Genomic DNA, 22,782 nt, shown 5'->3' with positions numbered 1-22,782 from the left:
AGGTCCTCATCAAATCAGAGGACACAGCTGACAGATATAGAAACAATTAACAACTTTATTATTCTTATTATTGCCAAAATTTGATTTATAAAAACCAAGTTCTATTTCAATGTTTCTATAAAAAGACAATAATACGTAGAAGGAATAAAAATGAGAATTCTGACATGCAAGGAGCATTCTGCTTTGGCCAATTTGGAACAGTTTATTCAAATAAAATTATTAAAATAAAATGCTTAACAGTTTGTAAACAAACAAACAAACAAACAAAAAAAATCATATTATTTGCTGATGACTTACTCGACTATTTGCTACTTCATACATATCTCCTTCAACTTTTTTTGCATAAGCGACTAGATTAATCATCCTTTTGTCTTGGAGTGCAGTCATATCTGAAGTTGGAAATATTGCTTGTACTCTAATGAAATAAAGAAATGTATCCACGTTAATCAGAAATGTATGAGCAAAAATGAAAATAACATATATAGAAATATAGTCATAAGAAAGCAGAGTTTTACTACAATGCACAAACTTATCAATTTGAATTTACTGGAGAAACAATTGGCATGTGGTACAGAAGGATGGAAAATGAAAGAAAGAGTGAATGGGAAAACCATAAAAGTGTAAGAAACTGTGGAAAAACAGATAGTATTGTATGGAGATTCGATTATAAGAGGTATACTTAATGAAAAAGTGATGAAAGCATGTGTTTCCAGATGCAAAGATAAAGGATTTTAGTGAAGCTTTAAGTTTGCAGAAGAAAGAAGCGAATGAGTTAATTGTTTTGGCAGGCACAAATGTAAGCTGAGAAATATGCAATGAGAGAAGACATGAAATAGTTTTTATTATTATTACATGATACCCTCCAGGGAGTGCAAAGACTCATCAAGGGAGGGTAGGATACCTGCTCTACACACTCTGTCTCCACCACTCAATTCACCAACTACACCAATGCCATCTAAAGTCCACCACTAGTATTTTCACTGACACAAACATCCATGTCCACGGTGGGATTCAAACCTGTAGCCTTTTGGCTGGAGAGCGGATATACTAACCACTCAGCCAACCACGGCGGCGTTAGAAATAGTTTAGAAGAAGCAAAAATGAAAAGTAAGAAAGTAAAGATCGAGTCTGCTGCCTTGATATGATAGGAGAGAATTGAGAAGAAGGGCTATGATTGCCAATGAGAACAATGTGCATTTTATAGATGCATGGAGCAAATTTAATGGACGTAAGGACCTGTATGCCTGATGGACTGTACTTCAATGGTTTTGGAGTTAGATGCTTGGAGAAAGTGTTGTTTGGTGAGAGTTTTGAAGCAAAAGGCCAGGAAAACTAGAGATGTTAGGTTAGGAAAGCAATCAAGCATGTGTCTACTCAATTTCTGGGACAAATGAGTGCAAATGCTAGAATGACTGTGTGGAAACAGTCACCCATGGGACAGATAAGTATGAGTAGAGGAATAATTGTGAAGAGCTGGATGCAGTTTCCTTTTCTGCATCCAGCTGGATGCAGATGAATGAGCAGATAATAACATTATGTAACAGTAACTGTGGGCTCAAGCAGATGTTGAAATACATGTACACAAATGCCCAAGGAATCAGAAATAAAGGAGAGGAGTTTTTGGTATTGGTCAGCTCAACTTGGCAAAAATTTATTGGCATCAGCAAGACCTGGTTGTCAGAGTTACAGGGATGGAACATAATGGACATTGTATTTTCAGAGAAGATAGAGGAAATGGGGAAACAGGAGAGGTATTATTAATGATAGTTGAAGAACTTCAACCAGCAAAAATAGAGTCAAGGAAGATTGTAGATCTGATGGAAATGGTTCATTTCAGGCTGTCTGGTGTGAGATAGAGGCCAATAGGACAAAATATATTGTTGGTTGCTGCTATAGACCTGGGGGGGGGGGGGGTTCCAGAAGAAGATGTGGACAACATGCATCAGCAGATTAGCACAATGAGTGCAGGCAGAGAAATGATAATGGAGACTTCAACTATGATGATAAATATTCATTGGAAGGAAGAAAAGAGCACATGGCAGTGTGGAAATAGAATTTATACAGTTACTTCAGGGATAATTACCTGAAACAGCATGTAATGGAAAGGAGTTTGAGAGTGTTGGATCTGGTAATAGCATCAGAAGATCTATCTTTAACTGCAGTACCAACTCTACCTCTAATCGTGAAAAGTGACCATGCACTCTTGTCCTTGAAGGTTGCTCAACAGATGAAAATTTCAGTCAAGAAAGGGTTTCTGTGGAACTACAAAGCTGGTGATTCTGATACATTTAGGAAGCAACTTGGAGCAATGCCATGGCAAAAGAAACTATATGAAATGAATGTCATTAGTGCATGGGAGCAATCAAGGATTGTTTGAGCAAGGCAGTATCGGAGTGCATATCTAGGGTAAAGAGGATAAACCAAACAGAGATTAGGTAGATGACTAGCAATATAAAGCAGGAGATGCAAAAAAAAAAAAAAAAAAAAAAAAAAAAAAAAAAAAGAAAGAAAGAAAGAAAAAGCATTGTAGAAGGGAATATAAACGAGGTGATCAGCATGCCATGAACAATATAAAGCAAAAGCAAAAAAGATTAAAAGTATGGTAAGGAAGGATAAATTAGATTTTAAGAGATTATTTTTTCTCTTATTTCTCAAATAAGAGAAAGAATAATTATGGAAAGATAACTACTCGGTACTGTTAGTAGGAAAGTGAAAGAAGCAGAAGAAATAGTTCAATTACTAAGTGATCACGTTGCAAGGGTATAGCATCCAGGTGGTGACATTGTAGTCACCGAAGTGACAGACCAATGTGAGCACTGAGGTAGATGAACTGGAGGTACGCAGTATATTGAAAAATATTGATGTGAATACAGCAGTAGGCTTGGAGGGTATGTCAGCTCATGTGCTACAATAATATGCAGATGAACTGGCAGTGCCTCTGACGAAGTTGTTTAATCTCAGTCTCAGCTCTGGCAAAGTTCCAAGGGAGTGGAAAGAGAATATGATAATTTCATTACATAAAGGTTGCTGCAAGACAGAAGTAGCAAATTACAGATCAATTAATATCTCTGGAGTGGTGGTTAAAATATTGGAAAAATTGGTTAAAAGTAAAATTCATTAATGGGTGAATAGAATATGATAGGGGGAAAGCGTGGCTTTGTAAAAGGTAGGTCCTGCCACTAATTTATTACCATTTTATAATAAGGTGACAGCAGAATTGGATAAAGGAAATCGCTATACCATGATACTACTGGACTTTGCAAAGACATTTGACACTGCCAAAATACCACATGGAAAACTATTACATAAGTTGGATAGGAATGAATTGGAATGGATATGAGGCTGGAGGCATGGATGGGGGGGGGGGGGGGGGGAGACAGATATCAGAGGGTGGTGTATAATCTGATTTTCCCTTTTAGTCGTTTCCGACCATAGGTAACTTTGTAAGTTGCCCACAAAGCTCCTGGTGAGAATTTTACAGGGTAATTCACCATTGCTTTCCCCAACAGGAAGCAGGTGACCAAATCTATGCACAGTAGTCACCATGTGGCTGAATCATAACCACATGTTGATTACTGTGGAAATAACCTCTCCATTTTTACTTGTCAGTGTGTGTTCTTCAGCATCCAAGTAATCCTCTTAGCTATTTTGCTAACTATTGCAGTATACCTCTGAATTTCAAATCTCTATCCACCATCACCCCGGGGATCAGGACTGGCATATGGCTGGGACATATTCATGACTGTAATCCGTATGTGTGTTCACGGGGCTGGTTTGCCTGTTCTGGGGGGAACAAAAAACCTGGGTTTCCGAGTGAAAAAGCCCTTACCTCCGTATGAGACCGGCTAACTCACCTTTCAGCAAAAGAGACCAGATAAAGGTTCCTCACATCAGTGACGGGAATCGAATCCAGGTCTTTCCGACCAAAAGGCTTCATCTATACTGACTGAGCTATGGATGGTGGTGTATAGTCCCTGGGACTCTGTACTAGGACCACTACTCTTTAATTTGTACATTAATGATATAGTCGAAGATTTGAAGGGGGGGGGGGGATATTCAGTTGTTTGCCAATGGTGCAAAACTATAGAGGGCAATAGTTGATTACATGTAGATATCTTACAGGATGATTTAAATTAAATTGGCAGTGTGGGCAAAGGACAATGGTTATCAATTCAATGTTGTAAAATGTAAAGTAATGCACTTTGCGATGAAAAGATTAAGCACTCCATATCATATTGATGATGCTAGTTTACAGGAAATTTATGAGGCTGGAGATCTGGGGGTGATGATGGATAGAGATTTGAAAGTCAGAGGGTATACAGCAAGAGTTAGCAAAATAGCTAAGAGGATTACTTGGATGCTGAAGAACGCACTGACGAGTAAAAATGGGGAGGTTATTACCACAGTAATCAACATGTGGCTATGATTCAGCCACACGGTGACTACTGTGCACAGATTTGGTCACCTGCTTTGCTTGGGGATCAGGAGGTTGTTGAGATGATTCAGAGATGCATGACCAAATTGGCAACAGGTCTGTGGAAGAATGTTCCCTATGAGGATAAATTGAGGGTGTGTGGGTGCACTGTTTAATTGACAGGAAGTGGAGAGGGGGATATGATAGAAACTTGTAAGTTACTAAAGTAATTCTAAAAGACTGACACAATAGAAATTTTTCAATACATGAGGAGCAGGGAGTAAAACAAGGGATCATTCTTGGAAGTTGTCTAAGAGTGTTGTTAGTAAGGGTGCACAGACTAGGTTCTTTACTTGGAGAGTAGTAAATGAGTGGAATTGATTGCCACTAGGTGGTTGTGAGTGTGCCATCAGTGAATAGGTTTAAGGGAATGTATGATAAGGATTGTGTTAATGGAAAGAGTGGGTCTCCTGCAATGAGTCTTGACTGCATGGAGTATCCATATAAATAATAACAATCATTTTCCTATGTGAATTCTTAAAGAGAATTTTAAAAAATGAAATAAAATAAATTAAAATCTTACCTTGATATCAGATGAGAAATGAATACTCACTGCCCAAACTTCTATACTACCCAAACTTAAATTGGAATGGCTGTCTATCCATTGAAAGGTTTGGGAGAGTCACATCCTCATAAACAGTAAGCAATAGCATGCTTCCATTCTCTCCCCACCCCCTTTTAACATACAATGCTGCGCCATTCAATTATTTTAATTTTAGTTTTTAGCTAATTGGAATATCATTTTATTTTATTTTATAACCACATGGCTCAGTTCTGTAAATAGGATTAACATTCTTTATTCTAGCTTCACCTGGTGATTATGCTCATACATTCATGGCCTGTTAGTTTCTGGTTGAAATATTTGCAATAATAAAAGTGTTATTCTTATAAATTATATGTGTATGGAGATTATACTGTTGATCTGAGCATAGTTAGACACTGGATCAGACACTTTATAAATGGTGAAAGTTAAAAGCCTGACACCAGTTTGTTGCAATTGCATTATCTGGCTGAAATGAATTTCCCATCCCACCCAACAGATCTGCAACCTCCTGATTATCAGCTGTTTGACCATCTAAAAGGATGAACTCTCCAAATGGCATTTTGCAGATGAAAAGGAGGTGAAACACAAAGTGTTCATGAAGCAATCTGACATTAGAGAAGATGTTTATGGGGGGAACATATGGAGTCTCGCCAAACAATAACAAAAAGTGACAAGGACTTCAAAAATAAGAGAATAATGTGAAAGATGGAGGATTAAGGGATTAATACATATAAAAGCCATTGTTAAATATATTTTCTAAGAGAGAAAAATATGAGGCATTACTTCTGTACCGCCTCCTCATAGCCCAAACATGCTAGAGCTTTTATTAGTTTTGAAACATATCTGGCAAGGAGCATGGTAATTGAGTAATTGTGCGATAGCTCAATACTGGATATAACATTTTACGTATTTTTTATAGAACCAAACCAGCATTTTACTTTTATTCAAAAGAACAGTTTTATTATGTCAGTTTTAAGAAAATGATAGAAATTATGCTTTTAAATTCTGAAAATCATGCTGCTCCTATATATGAAATTATAAAGAAAGCAAAACTATTTTTGGTAATGGGGCATCCTCCCCCTTTTTTTCCCCTCAAGAATAATCCAACTAAGTTACAGAGATGCTAAATAAATGGGATTACATTAAATAAGGATTATTAATTTGACATACCTGTGTGTATTTTTTGAAGGTAAGGATGATACAGTACTTTGGAGCAGGATTTCATTAGATTGAGTTCGTAAGTCATTAGGAGGTGTTGAAGATGAAAAACCAATAGTCTGAGCATAAGATATACTTATCAGATAGCCAAAAACATGAATAAACCAATAAAGAAATGGATAAAACAAACTAAGAATTTTGAAAAATATAAAATAAAGAATAGATTAAAAATGAACATAAAACCTGTTACGAGTTTAACTGGTTTGAGAGTGCGAGTGTTTGGTTGGCTTGAGAGTCATGAGAAGTAATTTATTTTATTTAATTGCTGCAATGCAAGGGAGAGGTATATTGGGTCTTTTTGTGTTTTATGGCACACTGAATGGTTCTTATTGTCAATGGTTCAGAGCAATGTAATTTGGTGTTGTTTTCTTGGAAATCATTAATAGGAAACTTCTCAATTTCAAGGGTGTGTTTCGATTGTGTTAAATATAAGGATATCTCAATGTTGGGGTGTTCCATTACAAAAAATAGCTTTGCTTTATTTGTAAAGAAATTATATTCTTGTTTTAATTGTTTACTCAAGCACGATCAAACTAAAGTTCACACATGGAGGTACCTTTATGACTAGGCTACTTTTAAATAGAGGTTTGCTGATCACATCAAATTGCCTCATTATCCCATAATGCAGCATACTACCTTTTGGATGCATATATTACTAATCAGCATGGAAAGGGCCACTACCTTTATCAGTTTTAAACACTACCAAGTTCTCATTATGAGAGCTAAATCAGTGCAAAAGTCACATACAATATCAAAACGATATCAACACATTATAACAATACTCTAGATTGAGATAACTGTGATTATACTTCATAAGAAATTATATTCTTGTTTTAATACTTTATCTAAGCATGCGTAAAGAAATGCTTGCACATGAAGCATTTTCACAACAAGACTATTATGATTTATTTCTTATATTGATGGCATGCAGATGGCAGGTGCAAGAGAGACTATTCAACTAATGAGTGCCCACTTTGCTAAAAGCTATCAACCTTGTGTATGAAACAGAGCACCAGAAGAAGAAGAAACTCAGGTATATGAGGAGGAAGAAAACTACAGCCATTGTATAAAATGAATATGGATTTGGCAATAAGTTGGTGGTGAAAATTTTGGAAAAGTTTGTAATAGGATATCAGTACAGATGCTAAAAGAATGTTCAGCTGAACTGTCTGTTTCTTTAACCTGTTTGAATAATTATTCTCAACACAGGAATGGAAACAATGTATGATAATCATGTTGCACAACAGTGCAGAGACTGATGTGTCTATCTACTCACCTATCAGTATCTCTGGAGTGGTGGAAAAGATTTTGCTTATTTAAAGTTGGTAAGAAACCACAGACAAAAAAGAGTTGACAGTGAATCTAAACTTTGCAATAAACAGTGTAGGTTTACTAAGGGAAGGTCACATTTAAGTAAAATGCCCACATTTTATAATAATGTGACTGCTGAATTAGACAAGGGGGATGGATACACCATGATACTTCTGGACTGTGTAAAGCTTTTAACAAAATTTAGCATTGAAAGCTGTTACATATAAATTGGTATTTTGGATAAGAGGTTGGCTGACTAATATATCAAAAATTGGAGTATGGGGAGATGTGAGATTTAAGGTGGGTAATCCAGGGATCAGTAATTGTCCCAATGTTATTCAATCTTTAAATTAACGACATTGGGAAGGATTTAACAGGTGACATACAGCTCCTGATCCAGAGATAAGCAAAGTAATCAGGAATGTAACTAACATGCAGTGCTTGCAGAATGATTTCAATAAGCTGGAATTGTGGGCATGTGAAAATGGCTATTAGATATCCAGTGGCATATTATATTAAAAAACTGACCAGGCTAGGAATCTTATAGTTTTAGAAGATAGGAAGTTGATCAAAAGGCCATACAGCAAAAACTGAAAATACAACTTAGAGGATAATTTGTAATGCTAAAATAAACACTGACAGATAAGAATAATGAAGTCATTTTAAATCTTTACAAGGCTTTGATAACAGTATATGACTGAAATGGCTTTCCCCTAGTGGTTGTAAGTGAAGTATTGAAATTAATTCAAGAGAAAGTATGGTGTGAATGATTATGTGGCCTTCCTCAATGAATCCCAGAAATCTTGTGTAATAATAATTTATATTTCTTTTGCCAGTTTAGCTAATAATAAGACTTATTATTTTTAATACTTAAGCATACTTAAGCCTTGTGACAACCTTTAAGGTTTGATAATGTTACCAGATGAAAAACTTTAATAAGCCTGACTCTAGTTTTGACTAAGGGAACTTTTTTGACATGTGCAATTAGGGATTTTAAGAAACTGTTTTTAATCGTGAAACTCGATAACTGCCCAACATAACTCACACTATCCTCTCGCTCTTTCCTTGATGTCGTCAAAATTATCTGCAGCTACTGTCTAAACTTTATCAATAGTAAAGGAGCTTTTTGTCTGTCCCTTTTATAATGTTAAACAATTTTGTTTGGGGAAAGGGAGTCACTTTTTTTTAGAACTGTTTCCAAGCTCAGTTTGTAGGCCTGATAAATTTTTCTTTAGGAAAGGTTGCAGGAAGAGGGGGGGGGGGGAATAGATTGACAGCCCAAGTTGTATTTTGGGGTAAATCTATATGCAAAAGACAGAGAGAGAGAGAGAGAGAGGATGTGGGACATGCACCTCCTGGTCTTAATATCAATTAATCTTTGTCATTTTTTATTATAATAGTCATTAATTATGGTGTTGTTGCTGTTAATATGAATGGATATACTGATAACTATGCAGATTTATTTGATATCAATTTTTCAGTGTATATTAATTTAAAAGAAAAGAGGCCTGATAACATATGTTATGGTTCCCAATACAAATTTATTTCCATGCACAGTGGCAAAAAGTAACACATCAAAACAGTAACATGTGCTGGTAGTGTATACACTAATATTCAGTTCAATACTTACCATAGGATGATTTACAACAGATGAATTTATTTTATCTTTTCCCTTTTCTAAATTTAATACTCATTCAACTGTACTGACATTAAAGTTTATATCCTTTCATAAACTTACAAAAAATAAGATTTAATTTTAACTTCTCTTACCACCCAGACTGAATATCTGTCATACTATTCCAATTTGTCACAGAAAGGATGTATGCTTTCTGTGACAAATTCATAATAACAATCTTAAATCAAGAAATAGCAATATTTCTTGATTTAAGATTGTTATTAAGGTTTATCAATTACAGTAATCAGTAATTGGGACAGTTTATCAATTACAGTAATCAGTTTTATTGCATAGGCATACACTAATTCAGAAGTATTAATTACAGCTCATATAATCATTATATTTCCATTGATATTTATGAAACAAAACATTCTATAGTAGACAGATAAGTCAAACACAGTTTTTAAGAAATAAACTGTTATTAACCCAATTAGAAATACTTCAGTTTTATAGCCAGAATGTGACATAACTTATATCAAGATGTTCAAACTGTGATACCATTCTCATGGAAATTCTCTTGAAAATGATCGAGGATATCAACCTTCAATGTTGCCAACTTCACTACTCAGAGGTTCACCAATTAATTATACTCTTTTTCAGATTGGAAGTAAAGAAATATACTACAGGATTTACCGCTTCCAAAGGTAGCAGGATATTAGTTTGAGTTGCCTAGTCCTGAAATTACTTCAGGCACAAACTTTGTTTGCTTACATTTGGATAAAGGGTTAAACCAAGAATATAATTTCTTGTCACCTTTAATTTATGAAGATAAAGATATCCTTGATGTATGGAGTAATTACTTGGAAAGAATGCAATGACAGCACAGTGATAGAAAACACTCAACAGGCATGCAATCAGGAACACACATCAATACTTGAAATAGAAAAAGACACCAAAAAACCTATAAAATGTGGAAAAGTCAGCTGAAGTACATGATATTCAATTAAAAATGAAATGCTAAAATAATGAGGTATGAAAGTTCATATTAGAAATTGTTAATTCTTGACCACAAAGATTAATGAAAATTAACTATTATTTAGATATTGGTCAAATGTAGGTGAATAACTAATTTAATTACCAACTAGTTTCGCCGGCTTGTGCTGTCAGCTTCTTCAGGGTACAATCAGGAAAGCAAAGAAACGAAAATTACAAGCTATACGTTAACTGACAATTCTATTTCAATAACAAAATAGTAGTGCGCGTGAAACAATATGCATGTCACGGATACATGATTTACTTGTTGAGATGCATTTTGTAGTTTGCACTGAAGTTCATTTCTGGTGTGTTTATTGATCTGATTAAAGTCTTCCATATATCTGGTAGGATTAAACCCTGGTTCCTGTTGAAGTTATTTGTGGAACGAGTGGCTGTAGCAGCTTCTTTGAAGATTCTGGAATGGTAGTTTTCCTCAATATATGGCATAAGACTTTTATTCCATTCAATAATGTGGTTGGTTGTAGAGAAGTGGGAAGAAAGGCCAGAAATATCTTGTCTGTAGTTTCTAACATTGCTGATGTGTTCCTTTTGTCTCACTTCGAAGCTTCTAGATGTCTGACCAATGTAACTTAGACCACAGGAACAAGGGATGTTATAAACTCCTGCATGTTTGTAGAAAGGATTGAAATCTTTTGGTGATCTTAGAAATTTCTGGATAGTTTCAACTGGCTTGAAGGTCACTCTAATATTGTGTGGTTTTAGGAGGCAAGCTAGTTTTTTGGAGATGGTACCAATGTATGGAATAGTTGTAGTAGTTATATATTGGGTGTTATCATGTTGTCTTTGTGATATCAGAGAAGAGAATCTTGTTAACAAGTCCTCTAGGGTAGCTGTTTAGGAGTAGATCGTTTGATATTTTATTTAATTCTTCTTGTAGATCATTATGGTCCATGGTGAATTGTATAGCTCTTTTCTTTAGCATATGAATAATGCTGAGTTTTTGGGAGATGTGGTGTGATGGGCTGAAGTTTAGATAACGTCCAGTATTTGTTGGTTTTCTATAAACTGATAAGCTGACACTATTATTTTCTTTTTTCTTTATTATGATGTCTAGGAATGGTAGTTGTTTGTCCTTTTCAAGATCTAGTGTGAATTTGATAGTATGGTAGAACATGTTGATTTTGTTTAGGTAATCTAATAGCTCTTCCTTTTTGTGGTTCCAAATGATAAAGATGTCATCAACAAATCTAAACCATGCCTTAGGTTTTGGATTAATTTGAGATAAGATTTTACTTTCAAGCTCTTCCATAAATAAGCCAGCACAAGAGGGTGAGAAGGGGGCTGCCCATGGCCAATCCGGTTAATTGTTTGTAAATTGTTTTTTTTTCTTCCATACGAAATAGTTAGAAGATAGACAGTGGCTAAACAATGAAGAGACGTCTTGTGGGAATAAATTGTCTAAGATGTTGATAACTTCAACCACTGGAATGTTGGTAAACAGGGAAGTGACATCAAGGCTGGCAAGTATATCATTTTCAGAGATAGAGATGTTTTTTTAACTTTTCTATAAAATGTTGAGAGTTTTTAATATAAGTATCTGAATTATGGATGTGTTGTTGTAGAATTTTAGTTAGATATTTTGACAGTAAATACGTTGGAGAGTTGATTCCTGTATTGAAATATAGACGAGTATTGCTCATAGAGACAAGTTGTTAATAACAGTTAATTTTCATTAATGAGGTATGAAAGTTTTACGGAGGCTACACTGCATAATTCATAGGCCTGGCCATAGGGTCGAATTCCAGATGATTGGCATAAAGCTCTTATAATACCCATTTATAAAGGGAAAAATAAAACTGAATGTGAGAATTACATTACTGAGCGTTCCTGGTAAGATTTATGCAAGTATACTTGAGAAACAGTTAAGAAAAATTGTGGAAGAGAAGCTTGGAGAAGAACAATCTGGGTTTGGACCAATCAGAGGTTTTCAAGATCAGATTTTCACTTCAAGACAGATAGTTGAGAAATCATAGGAATATAACAAGGATCTGTATATAAGTTTTGTCGATTTTGGAAAGCATCCGACAAGTTGCCAAGAGGAAAGCTGTTCACAACACTTCAGTTACATGGAGTAAATTGGACACTACATCAAGCAATACTCGTCTATATTTCAGTTGTAAATCGGGAATTAGAATTGAAGGGGTTACAGGAAGATGGTTTTTAACTTGACCTTGTATTCTCAGTTTAAAAAATGTGTACAGAAAATATCTTTATTCTTTTGACCTATCGAGAAGGATAAAAATAAATGTCAGTTTAAAAAAGTATTGACAGTCTGCACACCTTTAATTACTGCACAAATTTCAGTCAATGTGAATGGATTGGTGAGTGTGCTGCTTGGCCTCCACTCATATTCAGTCTTTAAGAACACACAAATGCCTTGTCACAGACTCCACGTAGGGAATCACATTACTCTCTCCTCACACATGATTAGCCAAGGCATACTTCGATGGCAACACTCGTCTTGCCATGATTTACAGTCACACTGTGAATGTCTTGATGTCTGGAACAGTTCATGACTATTCATGAAGTGTTACAAACTTTCAAATAAATAACTGCTCAAAATTAATTTCTTCATGAATTTTCTGGATGCATAGCACACACAAACACACCCAGCACACCTCCCTTCCAGGTGTGCCACAGGATTATGTGCTTAAGCACTTACTATTTAATTTGTACATTAATGATATAAGAAATGATTGAGAATAAATATTCAGTTGTTTGCTGATTACACAAAATTGGATAGAGCAATAGTCAATAAGGTGATGCTAAAACTTTGGAGAATGATTTAAACAGACTAGCAGTATGAGCAAAGTACAGCAGATGTCAATTTAATATGGCAATACAAAGTATTTTTGGCTGAAGAGATTGCTAGCAATGTACCACACTAATGAAAATATGGATCTGAGGGTGTTGGTGAATAGGAAGTTGAAGTTTAGAGAGTATACTGCAGAAGTGGCTATACAGCTCATTGGATTACTTGATTATCGAAGAACACCCTGATGACCAGAGATAAGCAGGTTATTATTTCTTTATAATGCTTGAGATCCCACCAGGACTACTGTGCACAGTTCATCTGAAGTTTCCTTTCTTTTATTGATTTCCTAGATTGAAAAGCAGAACACACTTCCTTTTCTAGATACACTTGTCACACATCTTCCTCCTTTCCTTCACTGTTTACCAGAAATTGAAACATACTGGCCAATATATACATTTATCATGAAAATTCATGAAGAAATTAATTTTGAACAGTCATTTAAACTCCTACCACCACCACCAACACAAAAACTAGGTGTCATTAATACTCTAAAAAATAGGGCTTGAAGATTTGCTCCAATGAACAAGCACTTATAGACAAATTTAAAGTTATCAGCAATACTTTCCTAAAAAATGGTTAGAGCCAAAATACTATCAACAAAATTCTCTACAAGACCTCACTAAAAAACAACGATAAACTAGACTACAACAAAACTATAACCATTCCATACATTAAAGAGACATCAGATAAAATAAACAGAATACTACAGAAATACAACCCTAAAGCCACCTTTAAACCTCCTGCAAAATTAAAGAGCTTACTCAACTCATCTAAAGACCCACCTGTATTATTGCACCTGTAATCTACCCTACATAGGGGAAACAGGATGCACAATTCCTATCAGACAAAAGGAACATAAACGACACATTAAATATAATAACTATGGTGATGCTGGCCTTTCTGATCATGCCCTGAACACTTTACATAGAATTGACTGGAAAACACCAGTTGTTTACATCACACCAAAACATGGTATGAACGTAAATTTAAGGAAGCCTATGAGATTCTTATCAACCACCCCAATCTGAACAATAATGATGGCCTAAAAATCCCAAGCATATGGAAAGCACATAATCTACCCAATTAATCTTTCTCCCTAAGAGTTAACTATAAATACAACCATAACTAACCCAGAATCTTAAATCTAATAAAACAATTGTCATGTTAAATTAGGACATCATTGTTACTGTAAGAAAACTATCTATATGAAAGAATGTTTCTCTGATGTTATCTTAAATAGAATACAACTTTGATAGTTTTAAATTAAGTAATTAATTTATTTTTTATTTGTATCTTTATTTTTTTTTATTTTTAATTTATTTTTAAAAAGCTTGTTTTATAGGATTAATAGAGGAAATTTTCAAAACAGGTCTGGTGTGTGGTGGGGGAGAGGAGAACTATGGGTCATCTCCCTGGAAACAGCAAGAGACCACTTAACAATGGTGTCAGGAGTAGATATCTTGCTTGGAGAGTGGTGAATGATTATAGCTAGAATAGCTTGCCAGTCTGTTGTGAGTACCATGTCAGTGAATGAGTTCGTAGCAAAGTATGACAGATATTGGATGAATATTGGAAGTGTTAGCATAATATCTGAGGAGAGATTGTGATTATGTGAATTGCAGACTCTGGTTAACAGGAGGGAGAAAGAGGGGTAATATGATAGAGATCTATAAACTTTTGAATGGGTGTTATAGGATTTCAAATGATGAAATTCTCGTCATATGGAAGGCAAGGAGAGAACACAGGGGCATCCATGGAAGTTAAGGTTGTTCTTAATCAAGAAAGGGTTAAAAGCTAGGAGTTTCTCCCAGAGAGCAGTGAGTGAGTGGATTAATTTGCCCTTATGAGTAGTGAGTGCATCTAGTGTAAATGAATTTAAGGGAAGGTATGATAGCTGGGTTGGGTAATTTACAGCCTCCCCGATGAGCCCTTGCCTCCCTGCAGGTCTCAGATAATAATAATGATAATAATTATATTTATAGCCACTCTCGATTGAATATAATTATGGACTCCATGGAGTTGCTTGTATAATAATAATATCATTAATATTATTATTAATGGTATGTGTTTCTTGGGGATGAGGAAGCAGTGGAAAGGATTAAGAGGTAAGTGACCAGGATAATGAGTGGCCCGTGGAATATTCATTACATACTCAACATCACCAGAGTTCAAGATCGGTACTATCAACATAAGAAGCCTGAATGGCAAAGAAATGGAGCTAACTGAGGAATTGGATAAGTACAAGATCGACATAATAGGGGTGACTGAATAAAAAGGCAAAAAACTGGTGAGATCTTTCTGAGCAATAAATACAAAATGTAATATTCAAGCAATGACAACCAAGGAGTAGCCATAGTATTCAACACTAAATACAAGGCTAATCTTCTTGAATGGCAGGCAGTCTCAAGTAGAGTGACGTGGGCAAATATGAGAATGGGGAACTGGACAATGAGACTTATTTGTGCCTATGGTTCAACAGAAGGTTATACTAAGGTAGAAGTGGAGGAATTTTTTTTTTCTGAGGCTTTAGAGAAAGCAACTGACAATGAAAAAGAAAAAAATTGGTCCTTGTTGGGGATCTAAATAGCAGACTAGAAAATGATTGTCAGACATACAAAAATATATTGGGAAAATTTGGAGAAAAGAGCAAAGCTAATAATAATGGCAAATACCTGTTGGATTCATGCTCAGGACATGGACTGGTTATTACTAACACCATGTTCCAACATAAAAATGTGCACAAATACACATGGAGAGAAGATGCAAGGAATAAGAAAAAGTCTCGTTGACTATGTTATTGTTGATAGTGATGTTTTCTCCCTGGTGCAGAGTGTACAGAGAATTTGAAATTGGAAGTGATAACCATTTACTCTTGACCAGGATAAAAATGAATTTCATATTGAATAGAATATGTAAGAAAGTTTTAAAACGAAGGAAAGTTGAGCAGCTCTCAAATGTGAACTGTAGACTAAAATACACAAACATGATTGAAGAAAAAAAAATCAAAGGGTTTGAGAACAGGAACCAAACCTTGGAGATTCAGAGGCAAACCTTGAAGAAAACACTTTTTGATTCATCCAGAGAGGCATGTGGTGAGGTTGTCTGCAAGGATAGAAAAATCAGAACTCCATGGTGGACACAGGAAGTTAAACAGACAGTGAAGAAAAAGAAGAAAGCATATCAAAAGTTCCTGGAAAATAAGTCAGCTTGTGCTCTTAGAGAATACAAAGACAAATGTAAGAAAGTCGAAGACTGTGTAAAATTAGCTAAACAAAAGTCATGGGAGGACTTCGGTAAGAACATAGAATAGAAAATAAATATCAAGAAGGTGGCAAGATATTCTGAGGTTGTTGAAGAAGCTCGGAAATTGAAGAAAGAGTTCTTTAAAAGGAATTAGAGATGAAAAAGATGACATGAAAAAAGAGAAAAAAAAATATACTTGAAGTATGGAGTAATCACTTTGAAAAACTGCTAAATGAAACAAGCAGTGGTGATAGCACAGTGGTAAAAAAACACTGATCAGGCATGCAGTCAGGAATACATATCCATACCTGAAGTAGAAAAAGTCATCAAAAGCCTGAAATGTGGAAAGGCAGCAGGAGTAGATGATATTTGACCAGATATGATCAAGTATGGAGGTAAAAGTCTTACAGTGGCTGCACAGCATATTTCAAAAGGCCTGGACAGAAGGACGAATTCCAGATGATTGGAGTAGAGCTCTCATAGTACCCATATATGAAAAGGGAAATACAACTGAATGTGAGAATTACAGAAGTATTTCATTACTGAGTGTTCTAGTAATGAAAGCCAGCTGGTAAGATATATGCAAGTATACTTGAGAAACGACTGAGAAGGATTGTGGAAGAAAAGCTTGGTGAAGAACAGGTTGGATTCCAGCCAAATAGAGGCTGTTGGGATCAGATTTTCACTTTAAGAACTGAAGTACAGGGAGATGGTTTAATGTTAAATCTGGTGTCAGACAAGGATGTACATTATCCCCACTGTTATTCATTATCTATATGGATCACATTATGAAGGAAAGTGGTATTAAACCTGATATCAAAATTGGAGGTGTTAATCTCAGCTCTTTACTTTATGCAGATGATGTTATACTTTTAAATAAATCCACTACAAGTCTAAAAGATTTCCTGACTAAATTGAATAACTGTTGTAATAAATTTGGTATGAAAATCAGCAATAACAAGACAAAGACAATGAAAATAGGCAGAAACATTGAAAATATCAGCTGCATTGTGAATGGAGAACCTATAGAATAAGTAAACATTTCAGCTACTTAGGCACGATTTTTATTGAAGATAGTAAATGAAATATGGAAATAGACAACAGAATCAACAAAGCTGGTATAGTAGGAAGTCAATTGAATAAATTTATATGGAATAAGAGAGAAATTAGCCAAAACACTAAATTAGCTATATACAAGACAGTATTCAAGCCAATTTTAACTTATGGATCTGAGAGCTGGGTTAGAAGTAAAACACTTGACGAAAGACTAGAGACTGCAGATATGAGAGTCCTAAGAAAGATTAGGGGCATGAACAGATGGCATCAATGGCAATATCATATTAAAAATGAGGATATTCGGAAAGAACTTGACATTGTCAGCATCCAGGAATGCATTAGCAGAACTAATCTCAGGTTGTATGGTCACTTAAACAGAATGGGAGAAGAAAGGTTAGCAAAACAAGTATTCTCTGCCAGGTTGGCAGGAAAAATACCCAGAGGAAAACCAAGATAAAGATGGATTGATACAGTAAAAAGTGCCGTAGAAGATAGAAATATAAGATCTAATAATGTTGGAGTACAGATAGGTAACAGACTGATTTGGAGGAAAATTGTAGACAGGAAGTTAGTAATGATGTAATTTTTTATCTAGTACTATCATATCCTGTACACCTGTAGAGGGTATATATATATCAGGAATTTGATGATGATTTATGACATCGGGTTGACAGGAAAGAGAGTGAGTGTGTGTGTTTTACTTTAATTTTTTTACATATTCAGGAAACCTGGCCTAGAGACCAAATATGAAATGGAAATACAAGTACAAACATCCATGCCTACAGGGAATTCAGGGAATTTAATATTTATTATTTCCTTGACCTACACAGAGTCACAACTCACACTGATACCAGAGTTGGCCAAAAGGAAGAAAATTTCTTAACTGGGTGAAAGAACACTCTGATGATAATGGAGTTAAGTCTACTAGTATACACATTTTGTTATCCATTCAGGCTATTTCACATAGCAAAGCAAATTTATTCAACAAACAGAAGGTACTGTCATGGTAGTCCTCTTTTTCCTATGCTATCCAGACCTGCTTATTTTTCTGTTAGCTAGATGGAGCCTTCAGTTTTCCATCTTCAGAAAGGAAATCCACACTGCAATTAATATTTTGTGTTCTGTCACATCACTATCCTTGTCAAATAATCTAGCACCTTTAAAACTATTCTCCAGCAGGCTCACTCCCTGTGCTCTACTGACACATTATGAAGACAAAAAATTTAAAAAAACATCTTACAGTCTCATAACTTTACAGAGTAATATGTCAACAAGGATATTAAGAGTTTTTCATTGTCCCTCTCAAGAAGTTGTCAAGCATATAACCACCCCACATGTCAAAGACATATCTAAAAAAGACTCTCCAAATAATAAGTACATATCCGCGTGTCCCATTGAATAAGGCTACCACCTTCCTAGGCCCTACAAAGCAGATTCCCTTGTCATTCCATCTCTTTGACCAACCCAAGCATCTAACAAATTCTCTGGAACTGTAGTCTGTCATGCTTCAGCCAAACCAGCAGATCTGCTGCAATTTATCATGCAGGGTGTCTAGATTTTATTAAGTTCTATTACCTAAAACAATCTGGATTTGATGAACACATTACATGAACACATTTCCTACAAAAAAATTCTCTTTGGAGAATTTTTTTGTAGGAAAAAAGTTATTCCTACATAAATGCTGTTTAGTTATGGAGTGGTTTCAGCTTGGAACCTTGCTATATCACTCTAATCTAAATAGATCTAATTTTACACAGGTTCATCTGAGTTTTTTTTTTTAAACATATATAAAAAAACATCAAGACTAGAAAGCAGGCTGGACTTGCTATTCTATTTTATTTTCATGTGAATGATACATTTGCATTATTGATTTTTCAATTATGTTGAATGTGCCCTGTTTAATTTTTGACTTCAAAAATGACAAAACTTTTATGCAAATATCCAGATATAAAAACTTTTCATGTCCTCTACAAAAGATTGTAAACTTATATTACTGTGGGCAAGCTAAGAAATTTTTTTTTATCTCCCCATTAGTTCAGAAATCTATGCTCTAGAGATCAAACAGGACTTTTTCAAGCCACTTCAGGCTTCCAATTGGTAGCATGGTGATTTTATACTAGGCAATGAGATTCACCTCACGCCTAAAGGCAATTACAAACATCCATGGTCACAGCAGGATTCACATCTGTAGACTGTTGATTGAAGAGTGGGTATGGTAACCACTCAGCCAACTTAGCTGCCATTTGTTGTTCATCATTTAATATCGAAGATTCTTTAATAATTTCTTGAATAAGTTTTGTGCAAATTTTTAAAATAGTTGAAATAACATTATTTCAACTACACTGGTATACAGTAATAATCTATTAATCTCTCTCTTTTTTTTAATCTTTTTTAAAAAATCATCATCATCATAATCATCAATTTCCTGCCATGTACCCTCAAGGGGTGTACAGGATATGATAGTACTACATGAAAAAAATTACATCATTATTAATTTCCTATCTACAATTTTCCTCCAAATCAGTCTGTTACTTGTCAACACTCCAATATTATCAGCTCTTATATTTCTATCGTCTAAGGCACTTTGTACCGCATCAATCCACCTATATCTTGGTCTTCCTCTGGGTCGTTTTCCTGCCAACTTGGCAGAGAACACTTGTTTTGCTAATCTTTTCTCTCCCATTCTATTTAAGTGAACATACCACCTGAGATTCACTCTGCTAATGCATTCCTGGATGCATTAGCAGAGCATCCAGGATTTTTAAAAAATTGGTATTGCAATATTTTTTCTCCATTCATTCACACACTGTTCATTTTTGTATTTATTTTTGGAAAACACTTTTTTTTTAATAGTTCACTTAACTTAAATATTTCTCATCCTCCATATTTTAATAACTCAAACTTTTTCAGTAGAATCCAGAATATTTTTGCCACTTTCATAATAATTACCTTCTATATTCTTACTAAATGCTTCTAATGAGTTATATTCATCTACATTTACACAGAATTTAGTTTCCTTAGATTTTTTTTTTTTTCTCTATATCCCTAAGTGCATATTCACTAACTTCTAGGATCTTTTGATACATCACTTATTTTCCTGGCCTTCGTTAAGTTTGTTTAGTCCATTATGCAGACTACTTCACCATATGCCTCTTAGGTTTCAATCAATCACCCAATGTTTTCTTCAGACTTGCCACTGTTTATTTCAGGTTTCTTTTCTGTTTCAAACTCTTTCATATTTTATTCAATACTGTTTGTATATCTAAGACTACAATTTAGTTCTGAAAGCTGCTCGACTCTTGTTCTTTTTAAAACTTTTGTATATATTTTGTAATAATACCTACATAACAAGAAATAAGAGTTTTCTTATTTCTCTTGCATTCTTTCCATGTGAATTTATGCACATCTTTAAAATGGAACATGGTTCTAGAAATGACAATTCTGTGTCCTGGACAAGAAATCTATAGGCATTGACTTTTATTAGCTTAGCTCTTTCCTCAAAAATTTCCTGAAAATTTTCCTATTGCAATTTATATCTCCAACAAGAATCATGTTTTCTTTTTTTCTTGTATGTTAGCTGTCCTTTCTAATGTTTCTATGGAACTCCAAGCACACTGCTAGGTCTCACTGGTAAATTTCTCACTCGAAAATACACCCACATCACTCTACCTGAAATTACCTGCCATTCTAGACGTTCATCTTTATGTTAGTTTTGAATATCTACTCCTTCCTTTACCTGATCACCTCTGCCTGAACATGTTATAGTTATTATTTAGCAGTAACTCAACTCACCAGCTTTGTTTCCTTCATTTCAATTATGTTGACAATGATCCTTCTGAATTTGCATGACACACTTAAATATGTCTGATTATCATAGTATCCTGTATATTCCTAGAGAATATATATAGCACAAAATGGTGATGATTATGAAATGGCTGTGTGTGTGTGTGTGTTGGGAGGGGGAGGGGGGAGAATTAATAATATCATCATCAAATTCCTGACAAGCACACTAAATGAGTGCACAGGATATAATGATAGTATTACATGAAGAACTTTACTAACTTCCTATTAACAATTTTCCTCCAAATAAACCTGTTATCTGTAAAGACTTCAACATTATCAGATCTTATATATCTGTTTTTTGAGGCACTTTTTATTGTATCCGTCCACCTACATCTTGATCTTCCTCTGGGTCTTTTTCCTGCCACCTGGCAGAAAATACGTATTTTGCTAATCTTTCTTCTCCCATTCTGTTTAAACAAAATGAGAGAGGAAAGACTTAAACAAAATGGTTACTTAAACATCAACGGCAATAATGATACTGCCATCTGTCCACACCTCTAATCTTTCTCAGGACTCTCATATCTGTGCTCTCTAGTCTCTGGTCAAGGGTTTTATTTCAACTCAATTCTCAGATCCATAAGTTAAAATTGGTTTGAACACTGTCTTCATCATCATCATCATCAAATTCCTGTCATGTACCCTCAAGGGGTTTACAGGATATGATAGTACCACATGAAAAAACTTACATCATTACTAACTTCCTATCTACAATTTTCCTCCAAATCAGTCTGTTACTTATCAAGACTCCAACATTATCAGATCTTATATTTCTATCGTCTAATGCACTTTGTACCATATCAATCCACCTATATCTTGGTCTTCCTCTGGGTCGTTTTGCTGCCAACCTGGCAGAGAACACTTGTTTTGCTAATCTTTCTTCGCCCATTCTGTTTAAGTGACCATACCACCTAAGATTACCTCTGCTAATGCATTCCTGGATGCTGACAATGTCAAGTTCTTTCCTAATATCCTCATTTTTAATATGATACTGCCATTGATGCCATCTGTTCACGCTATAATTTTTGTCAGGACTCTCATATCTGCGGTCTCTAGTCTTTGGTCAAGTGTTTTACTTCTGACCCAGCTCTCAGATCCATAAGTTAAAACTAGTTTGAACACTGTCTTGTATACAGCTAATTAAGTGTTCCGACTAATTTCTCTCTTATTCCATATGAATTTATTCAATTGACTTCCCACCATACCAGCTTTGCTGATTCTGTTGTCTATTTCTATATTTAATTTACCATCTTCAGTAAAAATCATGCCTAAGTAGCTGAAATGTTTTACTTGTTCCACAGGTTCCCCATTCACAACACAGTTGACATTTTCAATGATCTGCCTGTTTTCATTGTCTTTGTCTTTTTATTGCTGACCTTCATACCATATCTATTACAACAGCTACTCAATTTAGTCAGAGAAGCTTGCAGACATGTAGCGGATTTATTTAGAAGTATAATTTCATCCGTATCAAACAAAGAGCTACATTAACATTTCCAATTTTGATATCATGTTTAATACTACTTTTCTTCATAATGTGATCCACATAGATAATGAATAACAAAGGGGATAATGTACATCCTTGTCTCACACCAGATTTAACATTAAAC

The 22,782-nt window shown here is 34.9% G+C and overlaps 1 protein-coding gene across 2 annotated transcripts in view; it reads right to left on the bottom strand.

Moving 5' to 3' along the window:
• The window catches only part of LOC150100272 (histone lysine acetyltransferase CREBBP-like), a 345,238-nt gene that overhangs the window by 186,941 nt on the left and 135,515 nt on the right, over positions 1-22,782 (bottom strand). For both annotated transcript variants that reach the window (XM_090403052.1, XM_090403053.1), the window contains exon 7: positions 298-415. In XM_090403052.1, the coding sequence (XP_090259178.1) occupies positions 298-415 (118 nt within the window). The remainder of the gene's footprint in view (positions 1-297; positions 416-22,782) is intronic.

Source organism: Typopeltis vanoorti, chromosome 13, assembly GCF_054136105.1.
Source record: "Typopeltis vanoorti isolate ZY-2024b chromosome 13, IOZ_Tvanoo_1.0, whole genome shotgun sequence".
Classification (NCBI taxonomy): Eukaryota; Metazoa; Arthropoda; class Arachnida; order Uropygi; family Thelyphonidae; genus Typopeltis; species Typopeltis vanoorti.
Note: the sequence above shows the minus strand (reverse complement) of the source record. Positions and strands in the feature narration are given on the sequence as shown.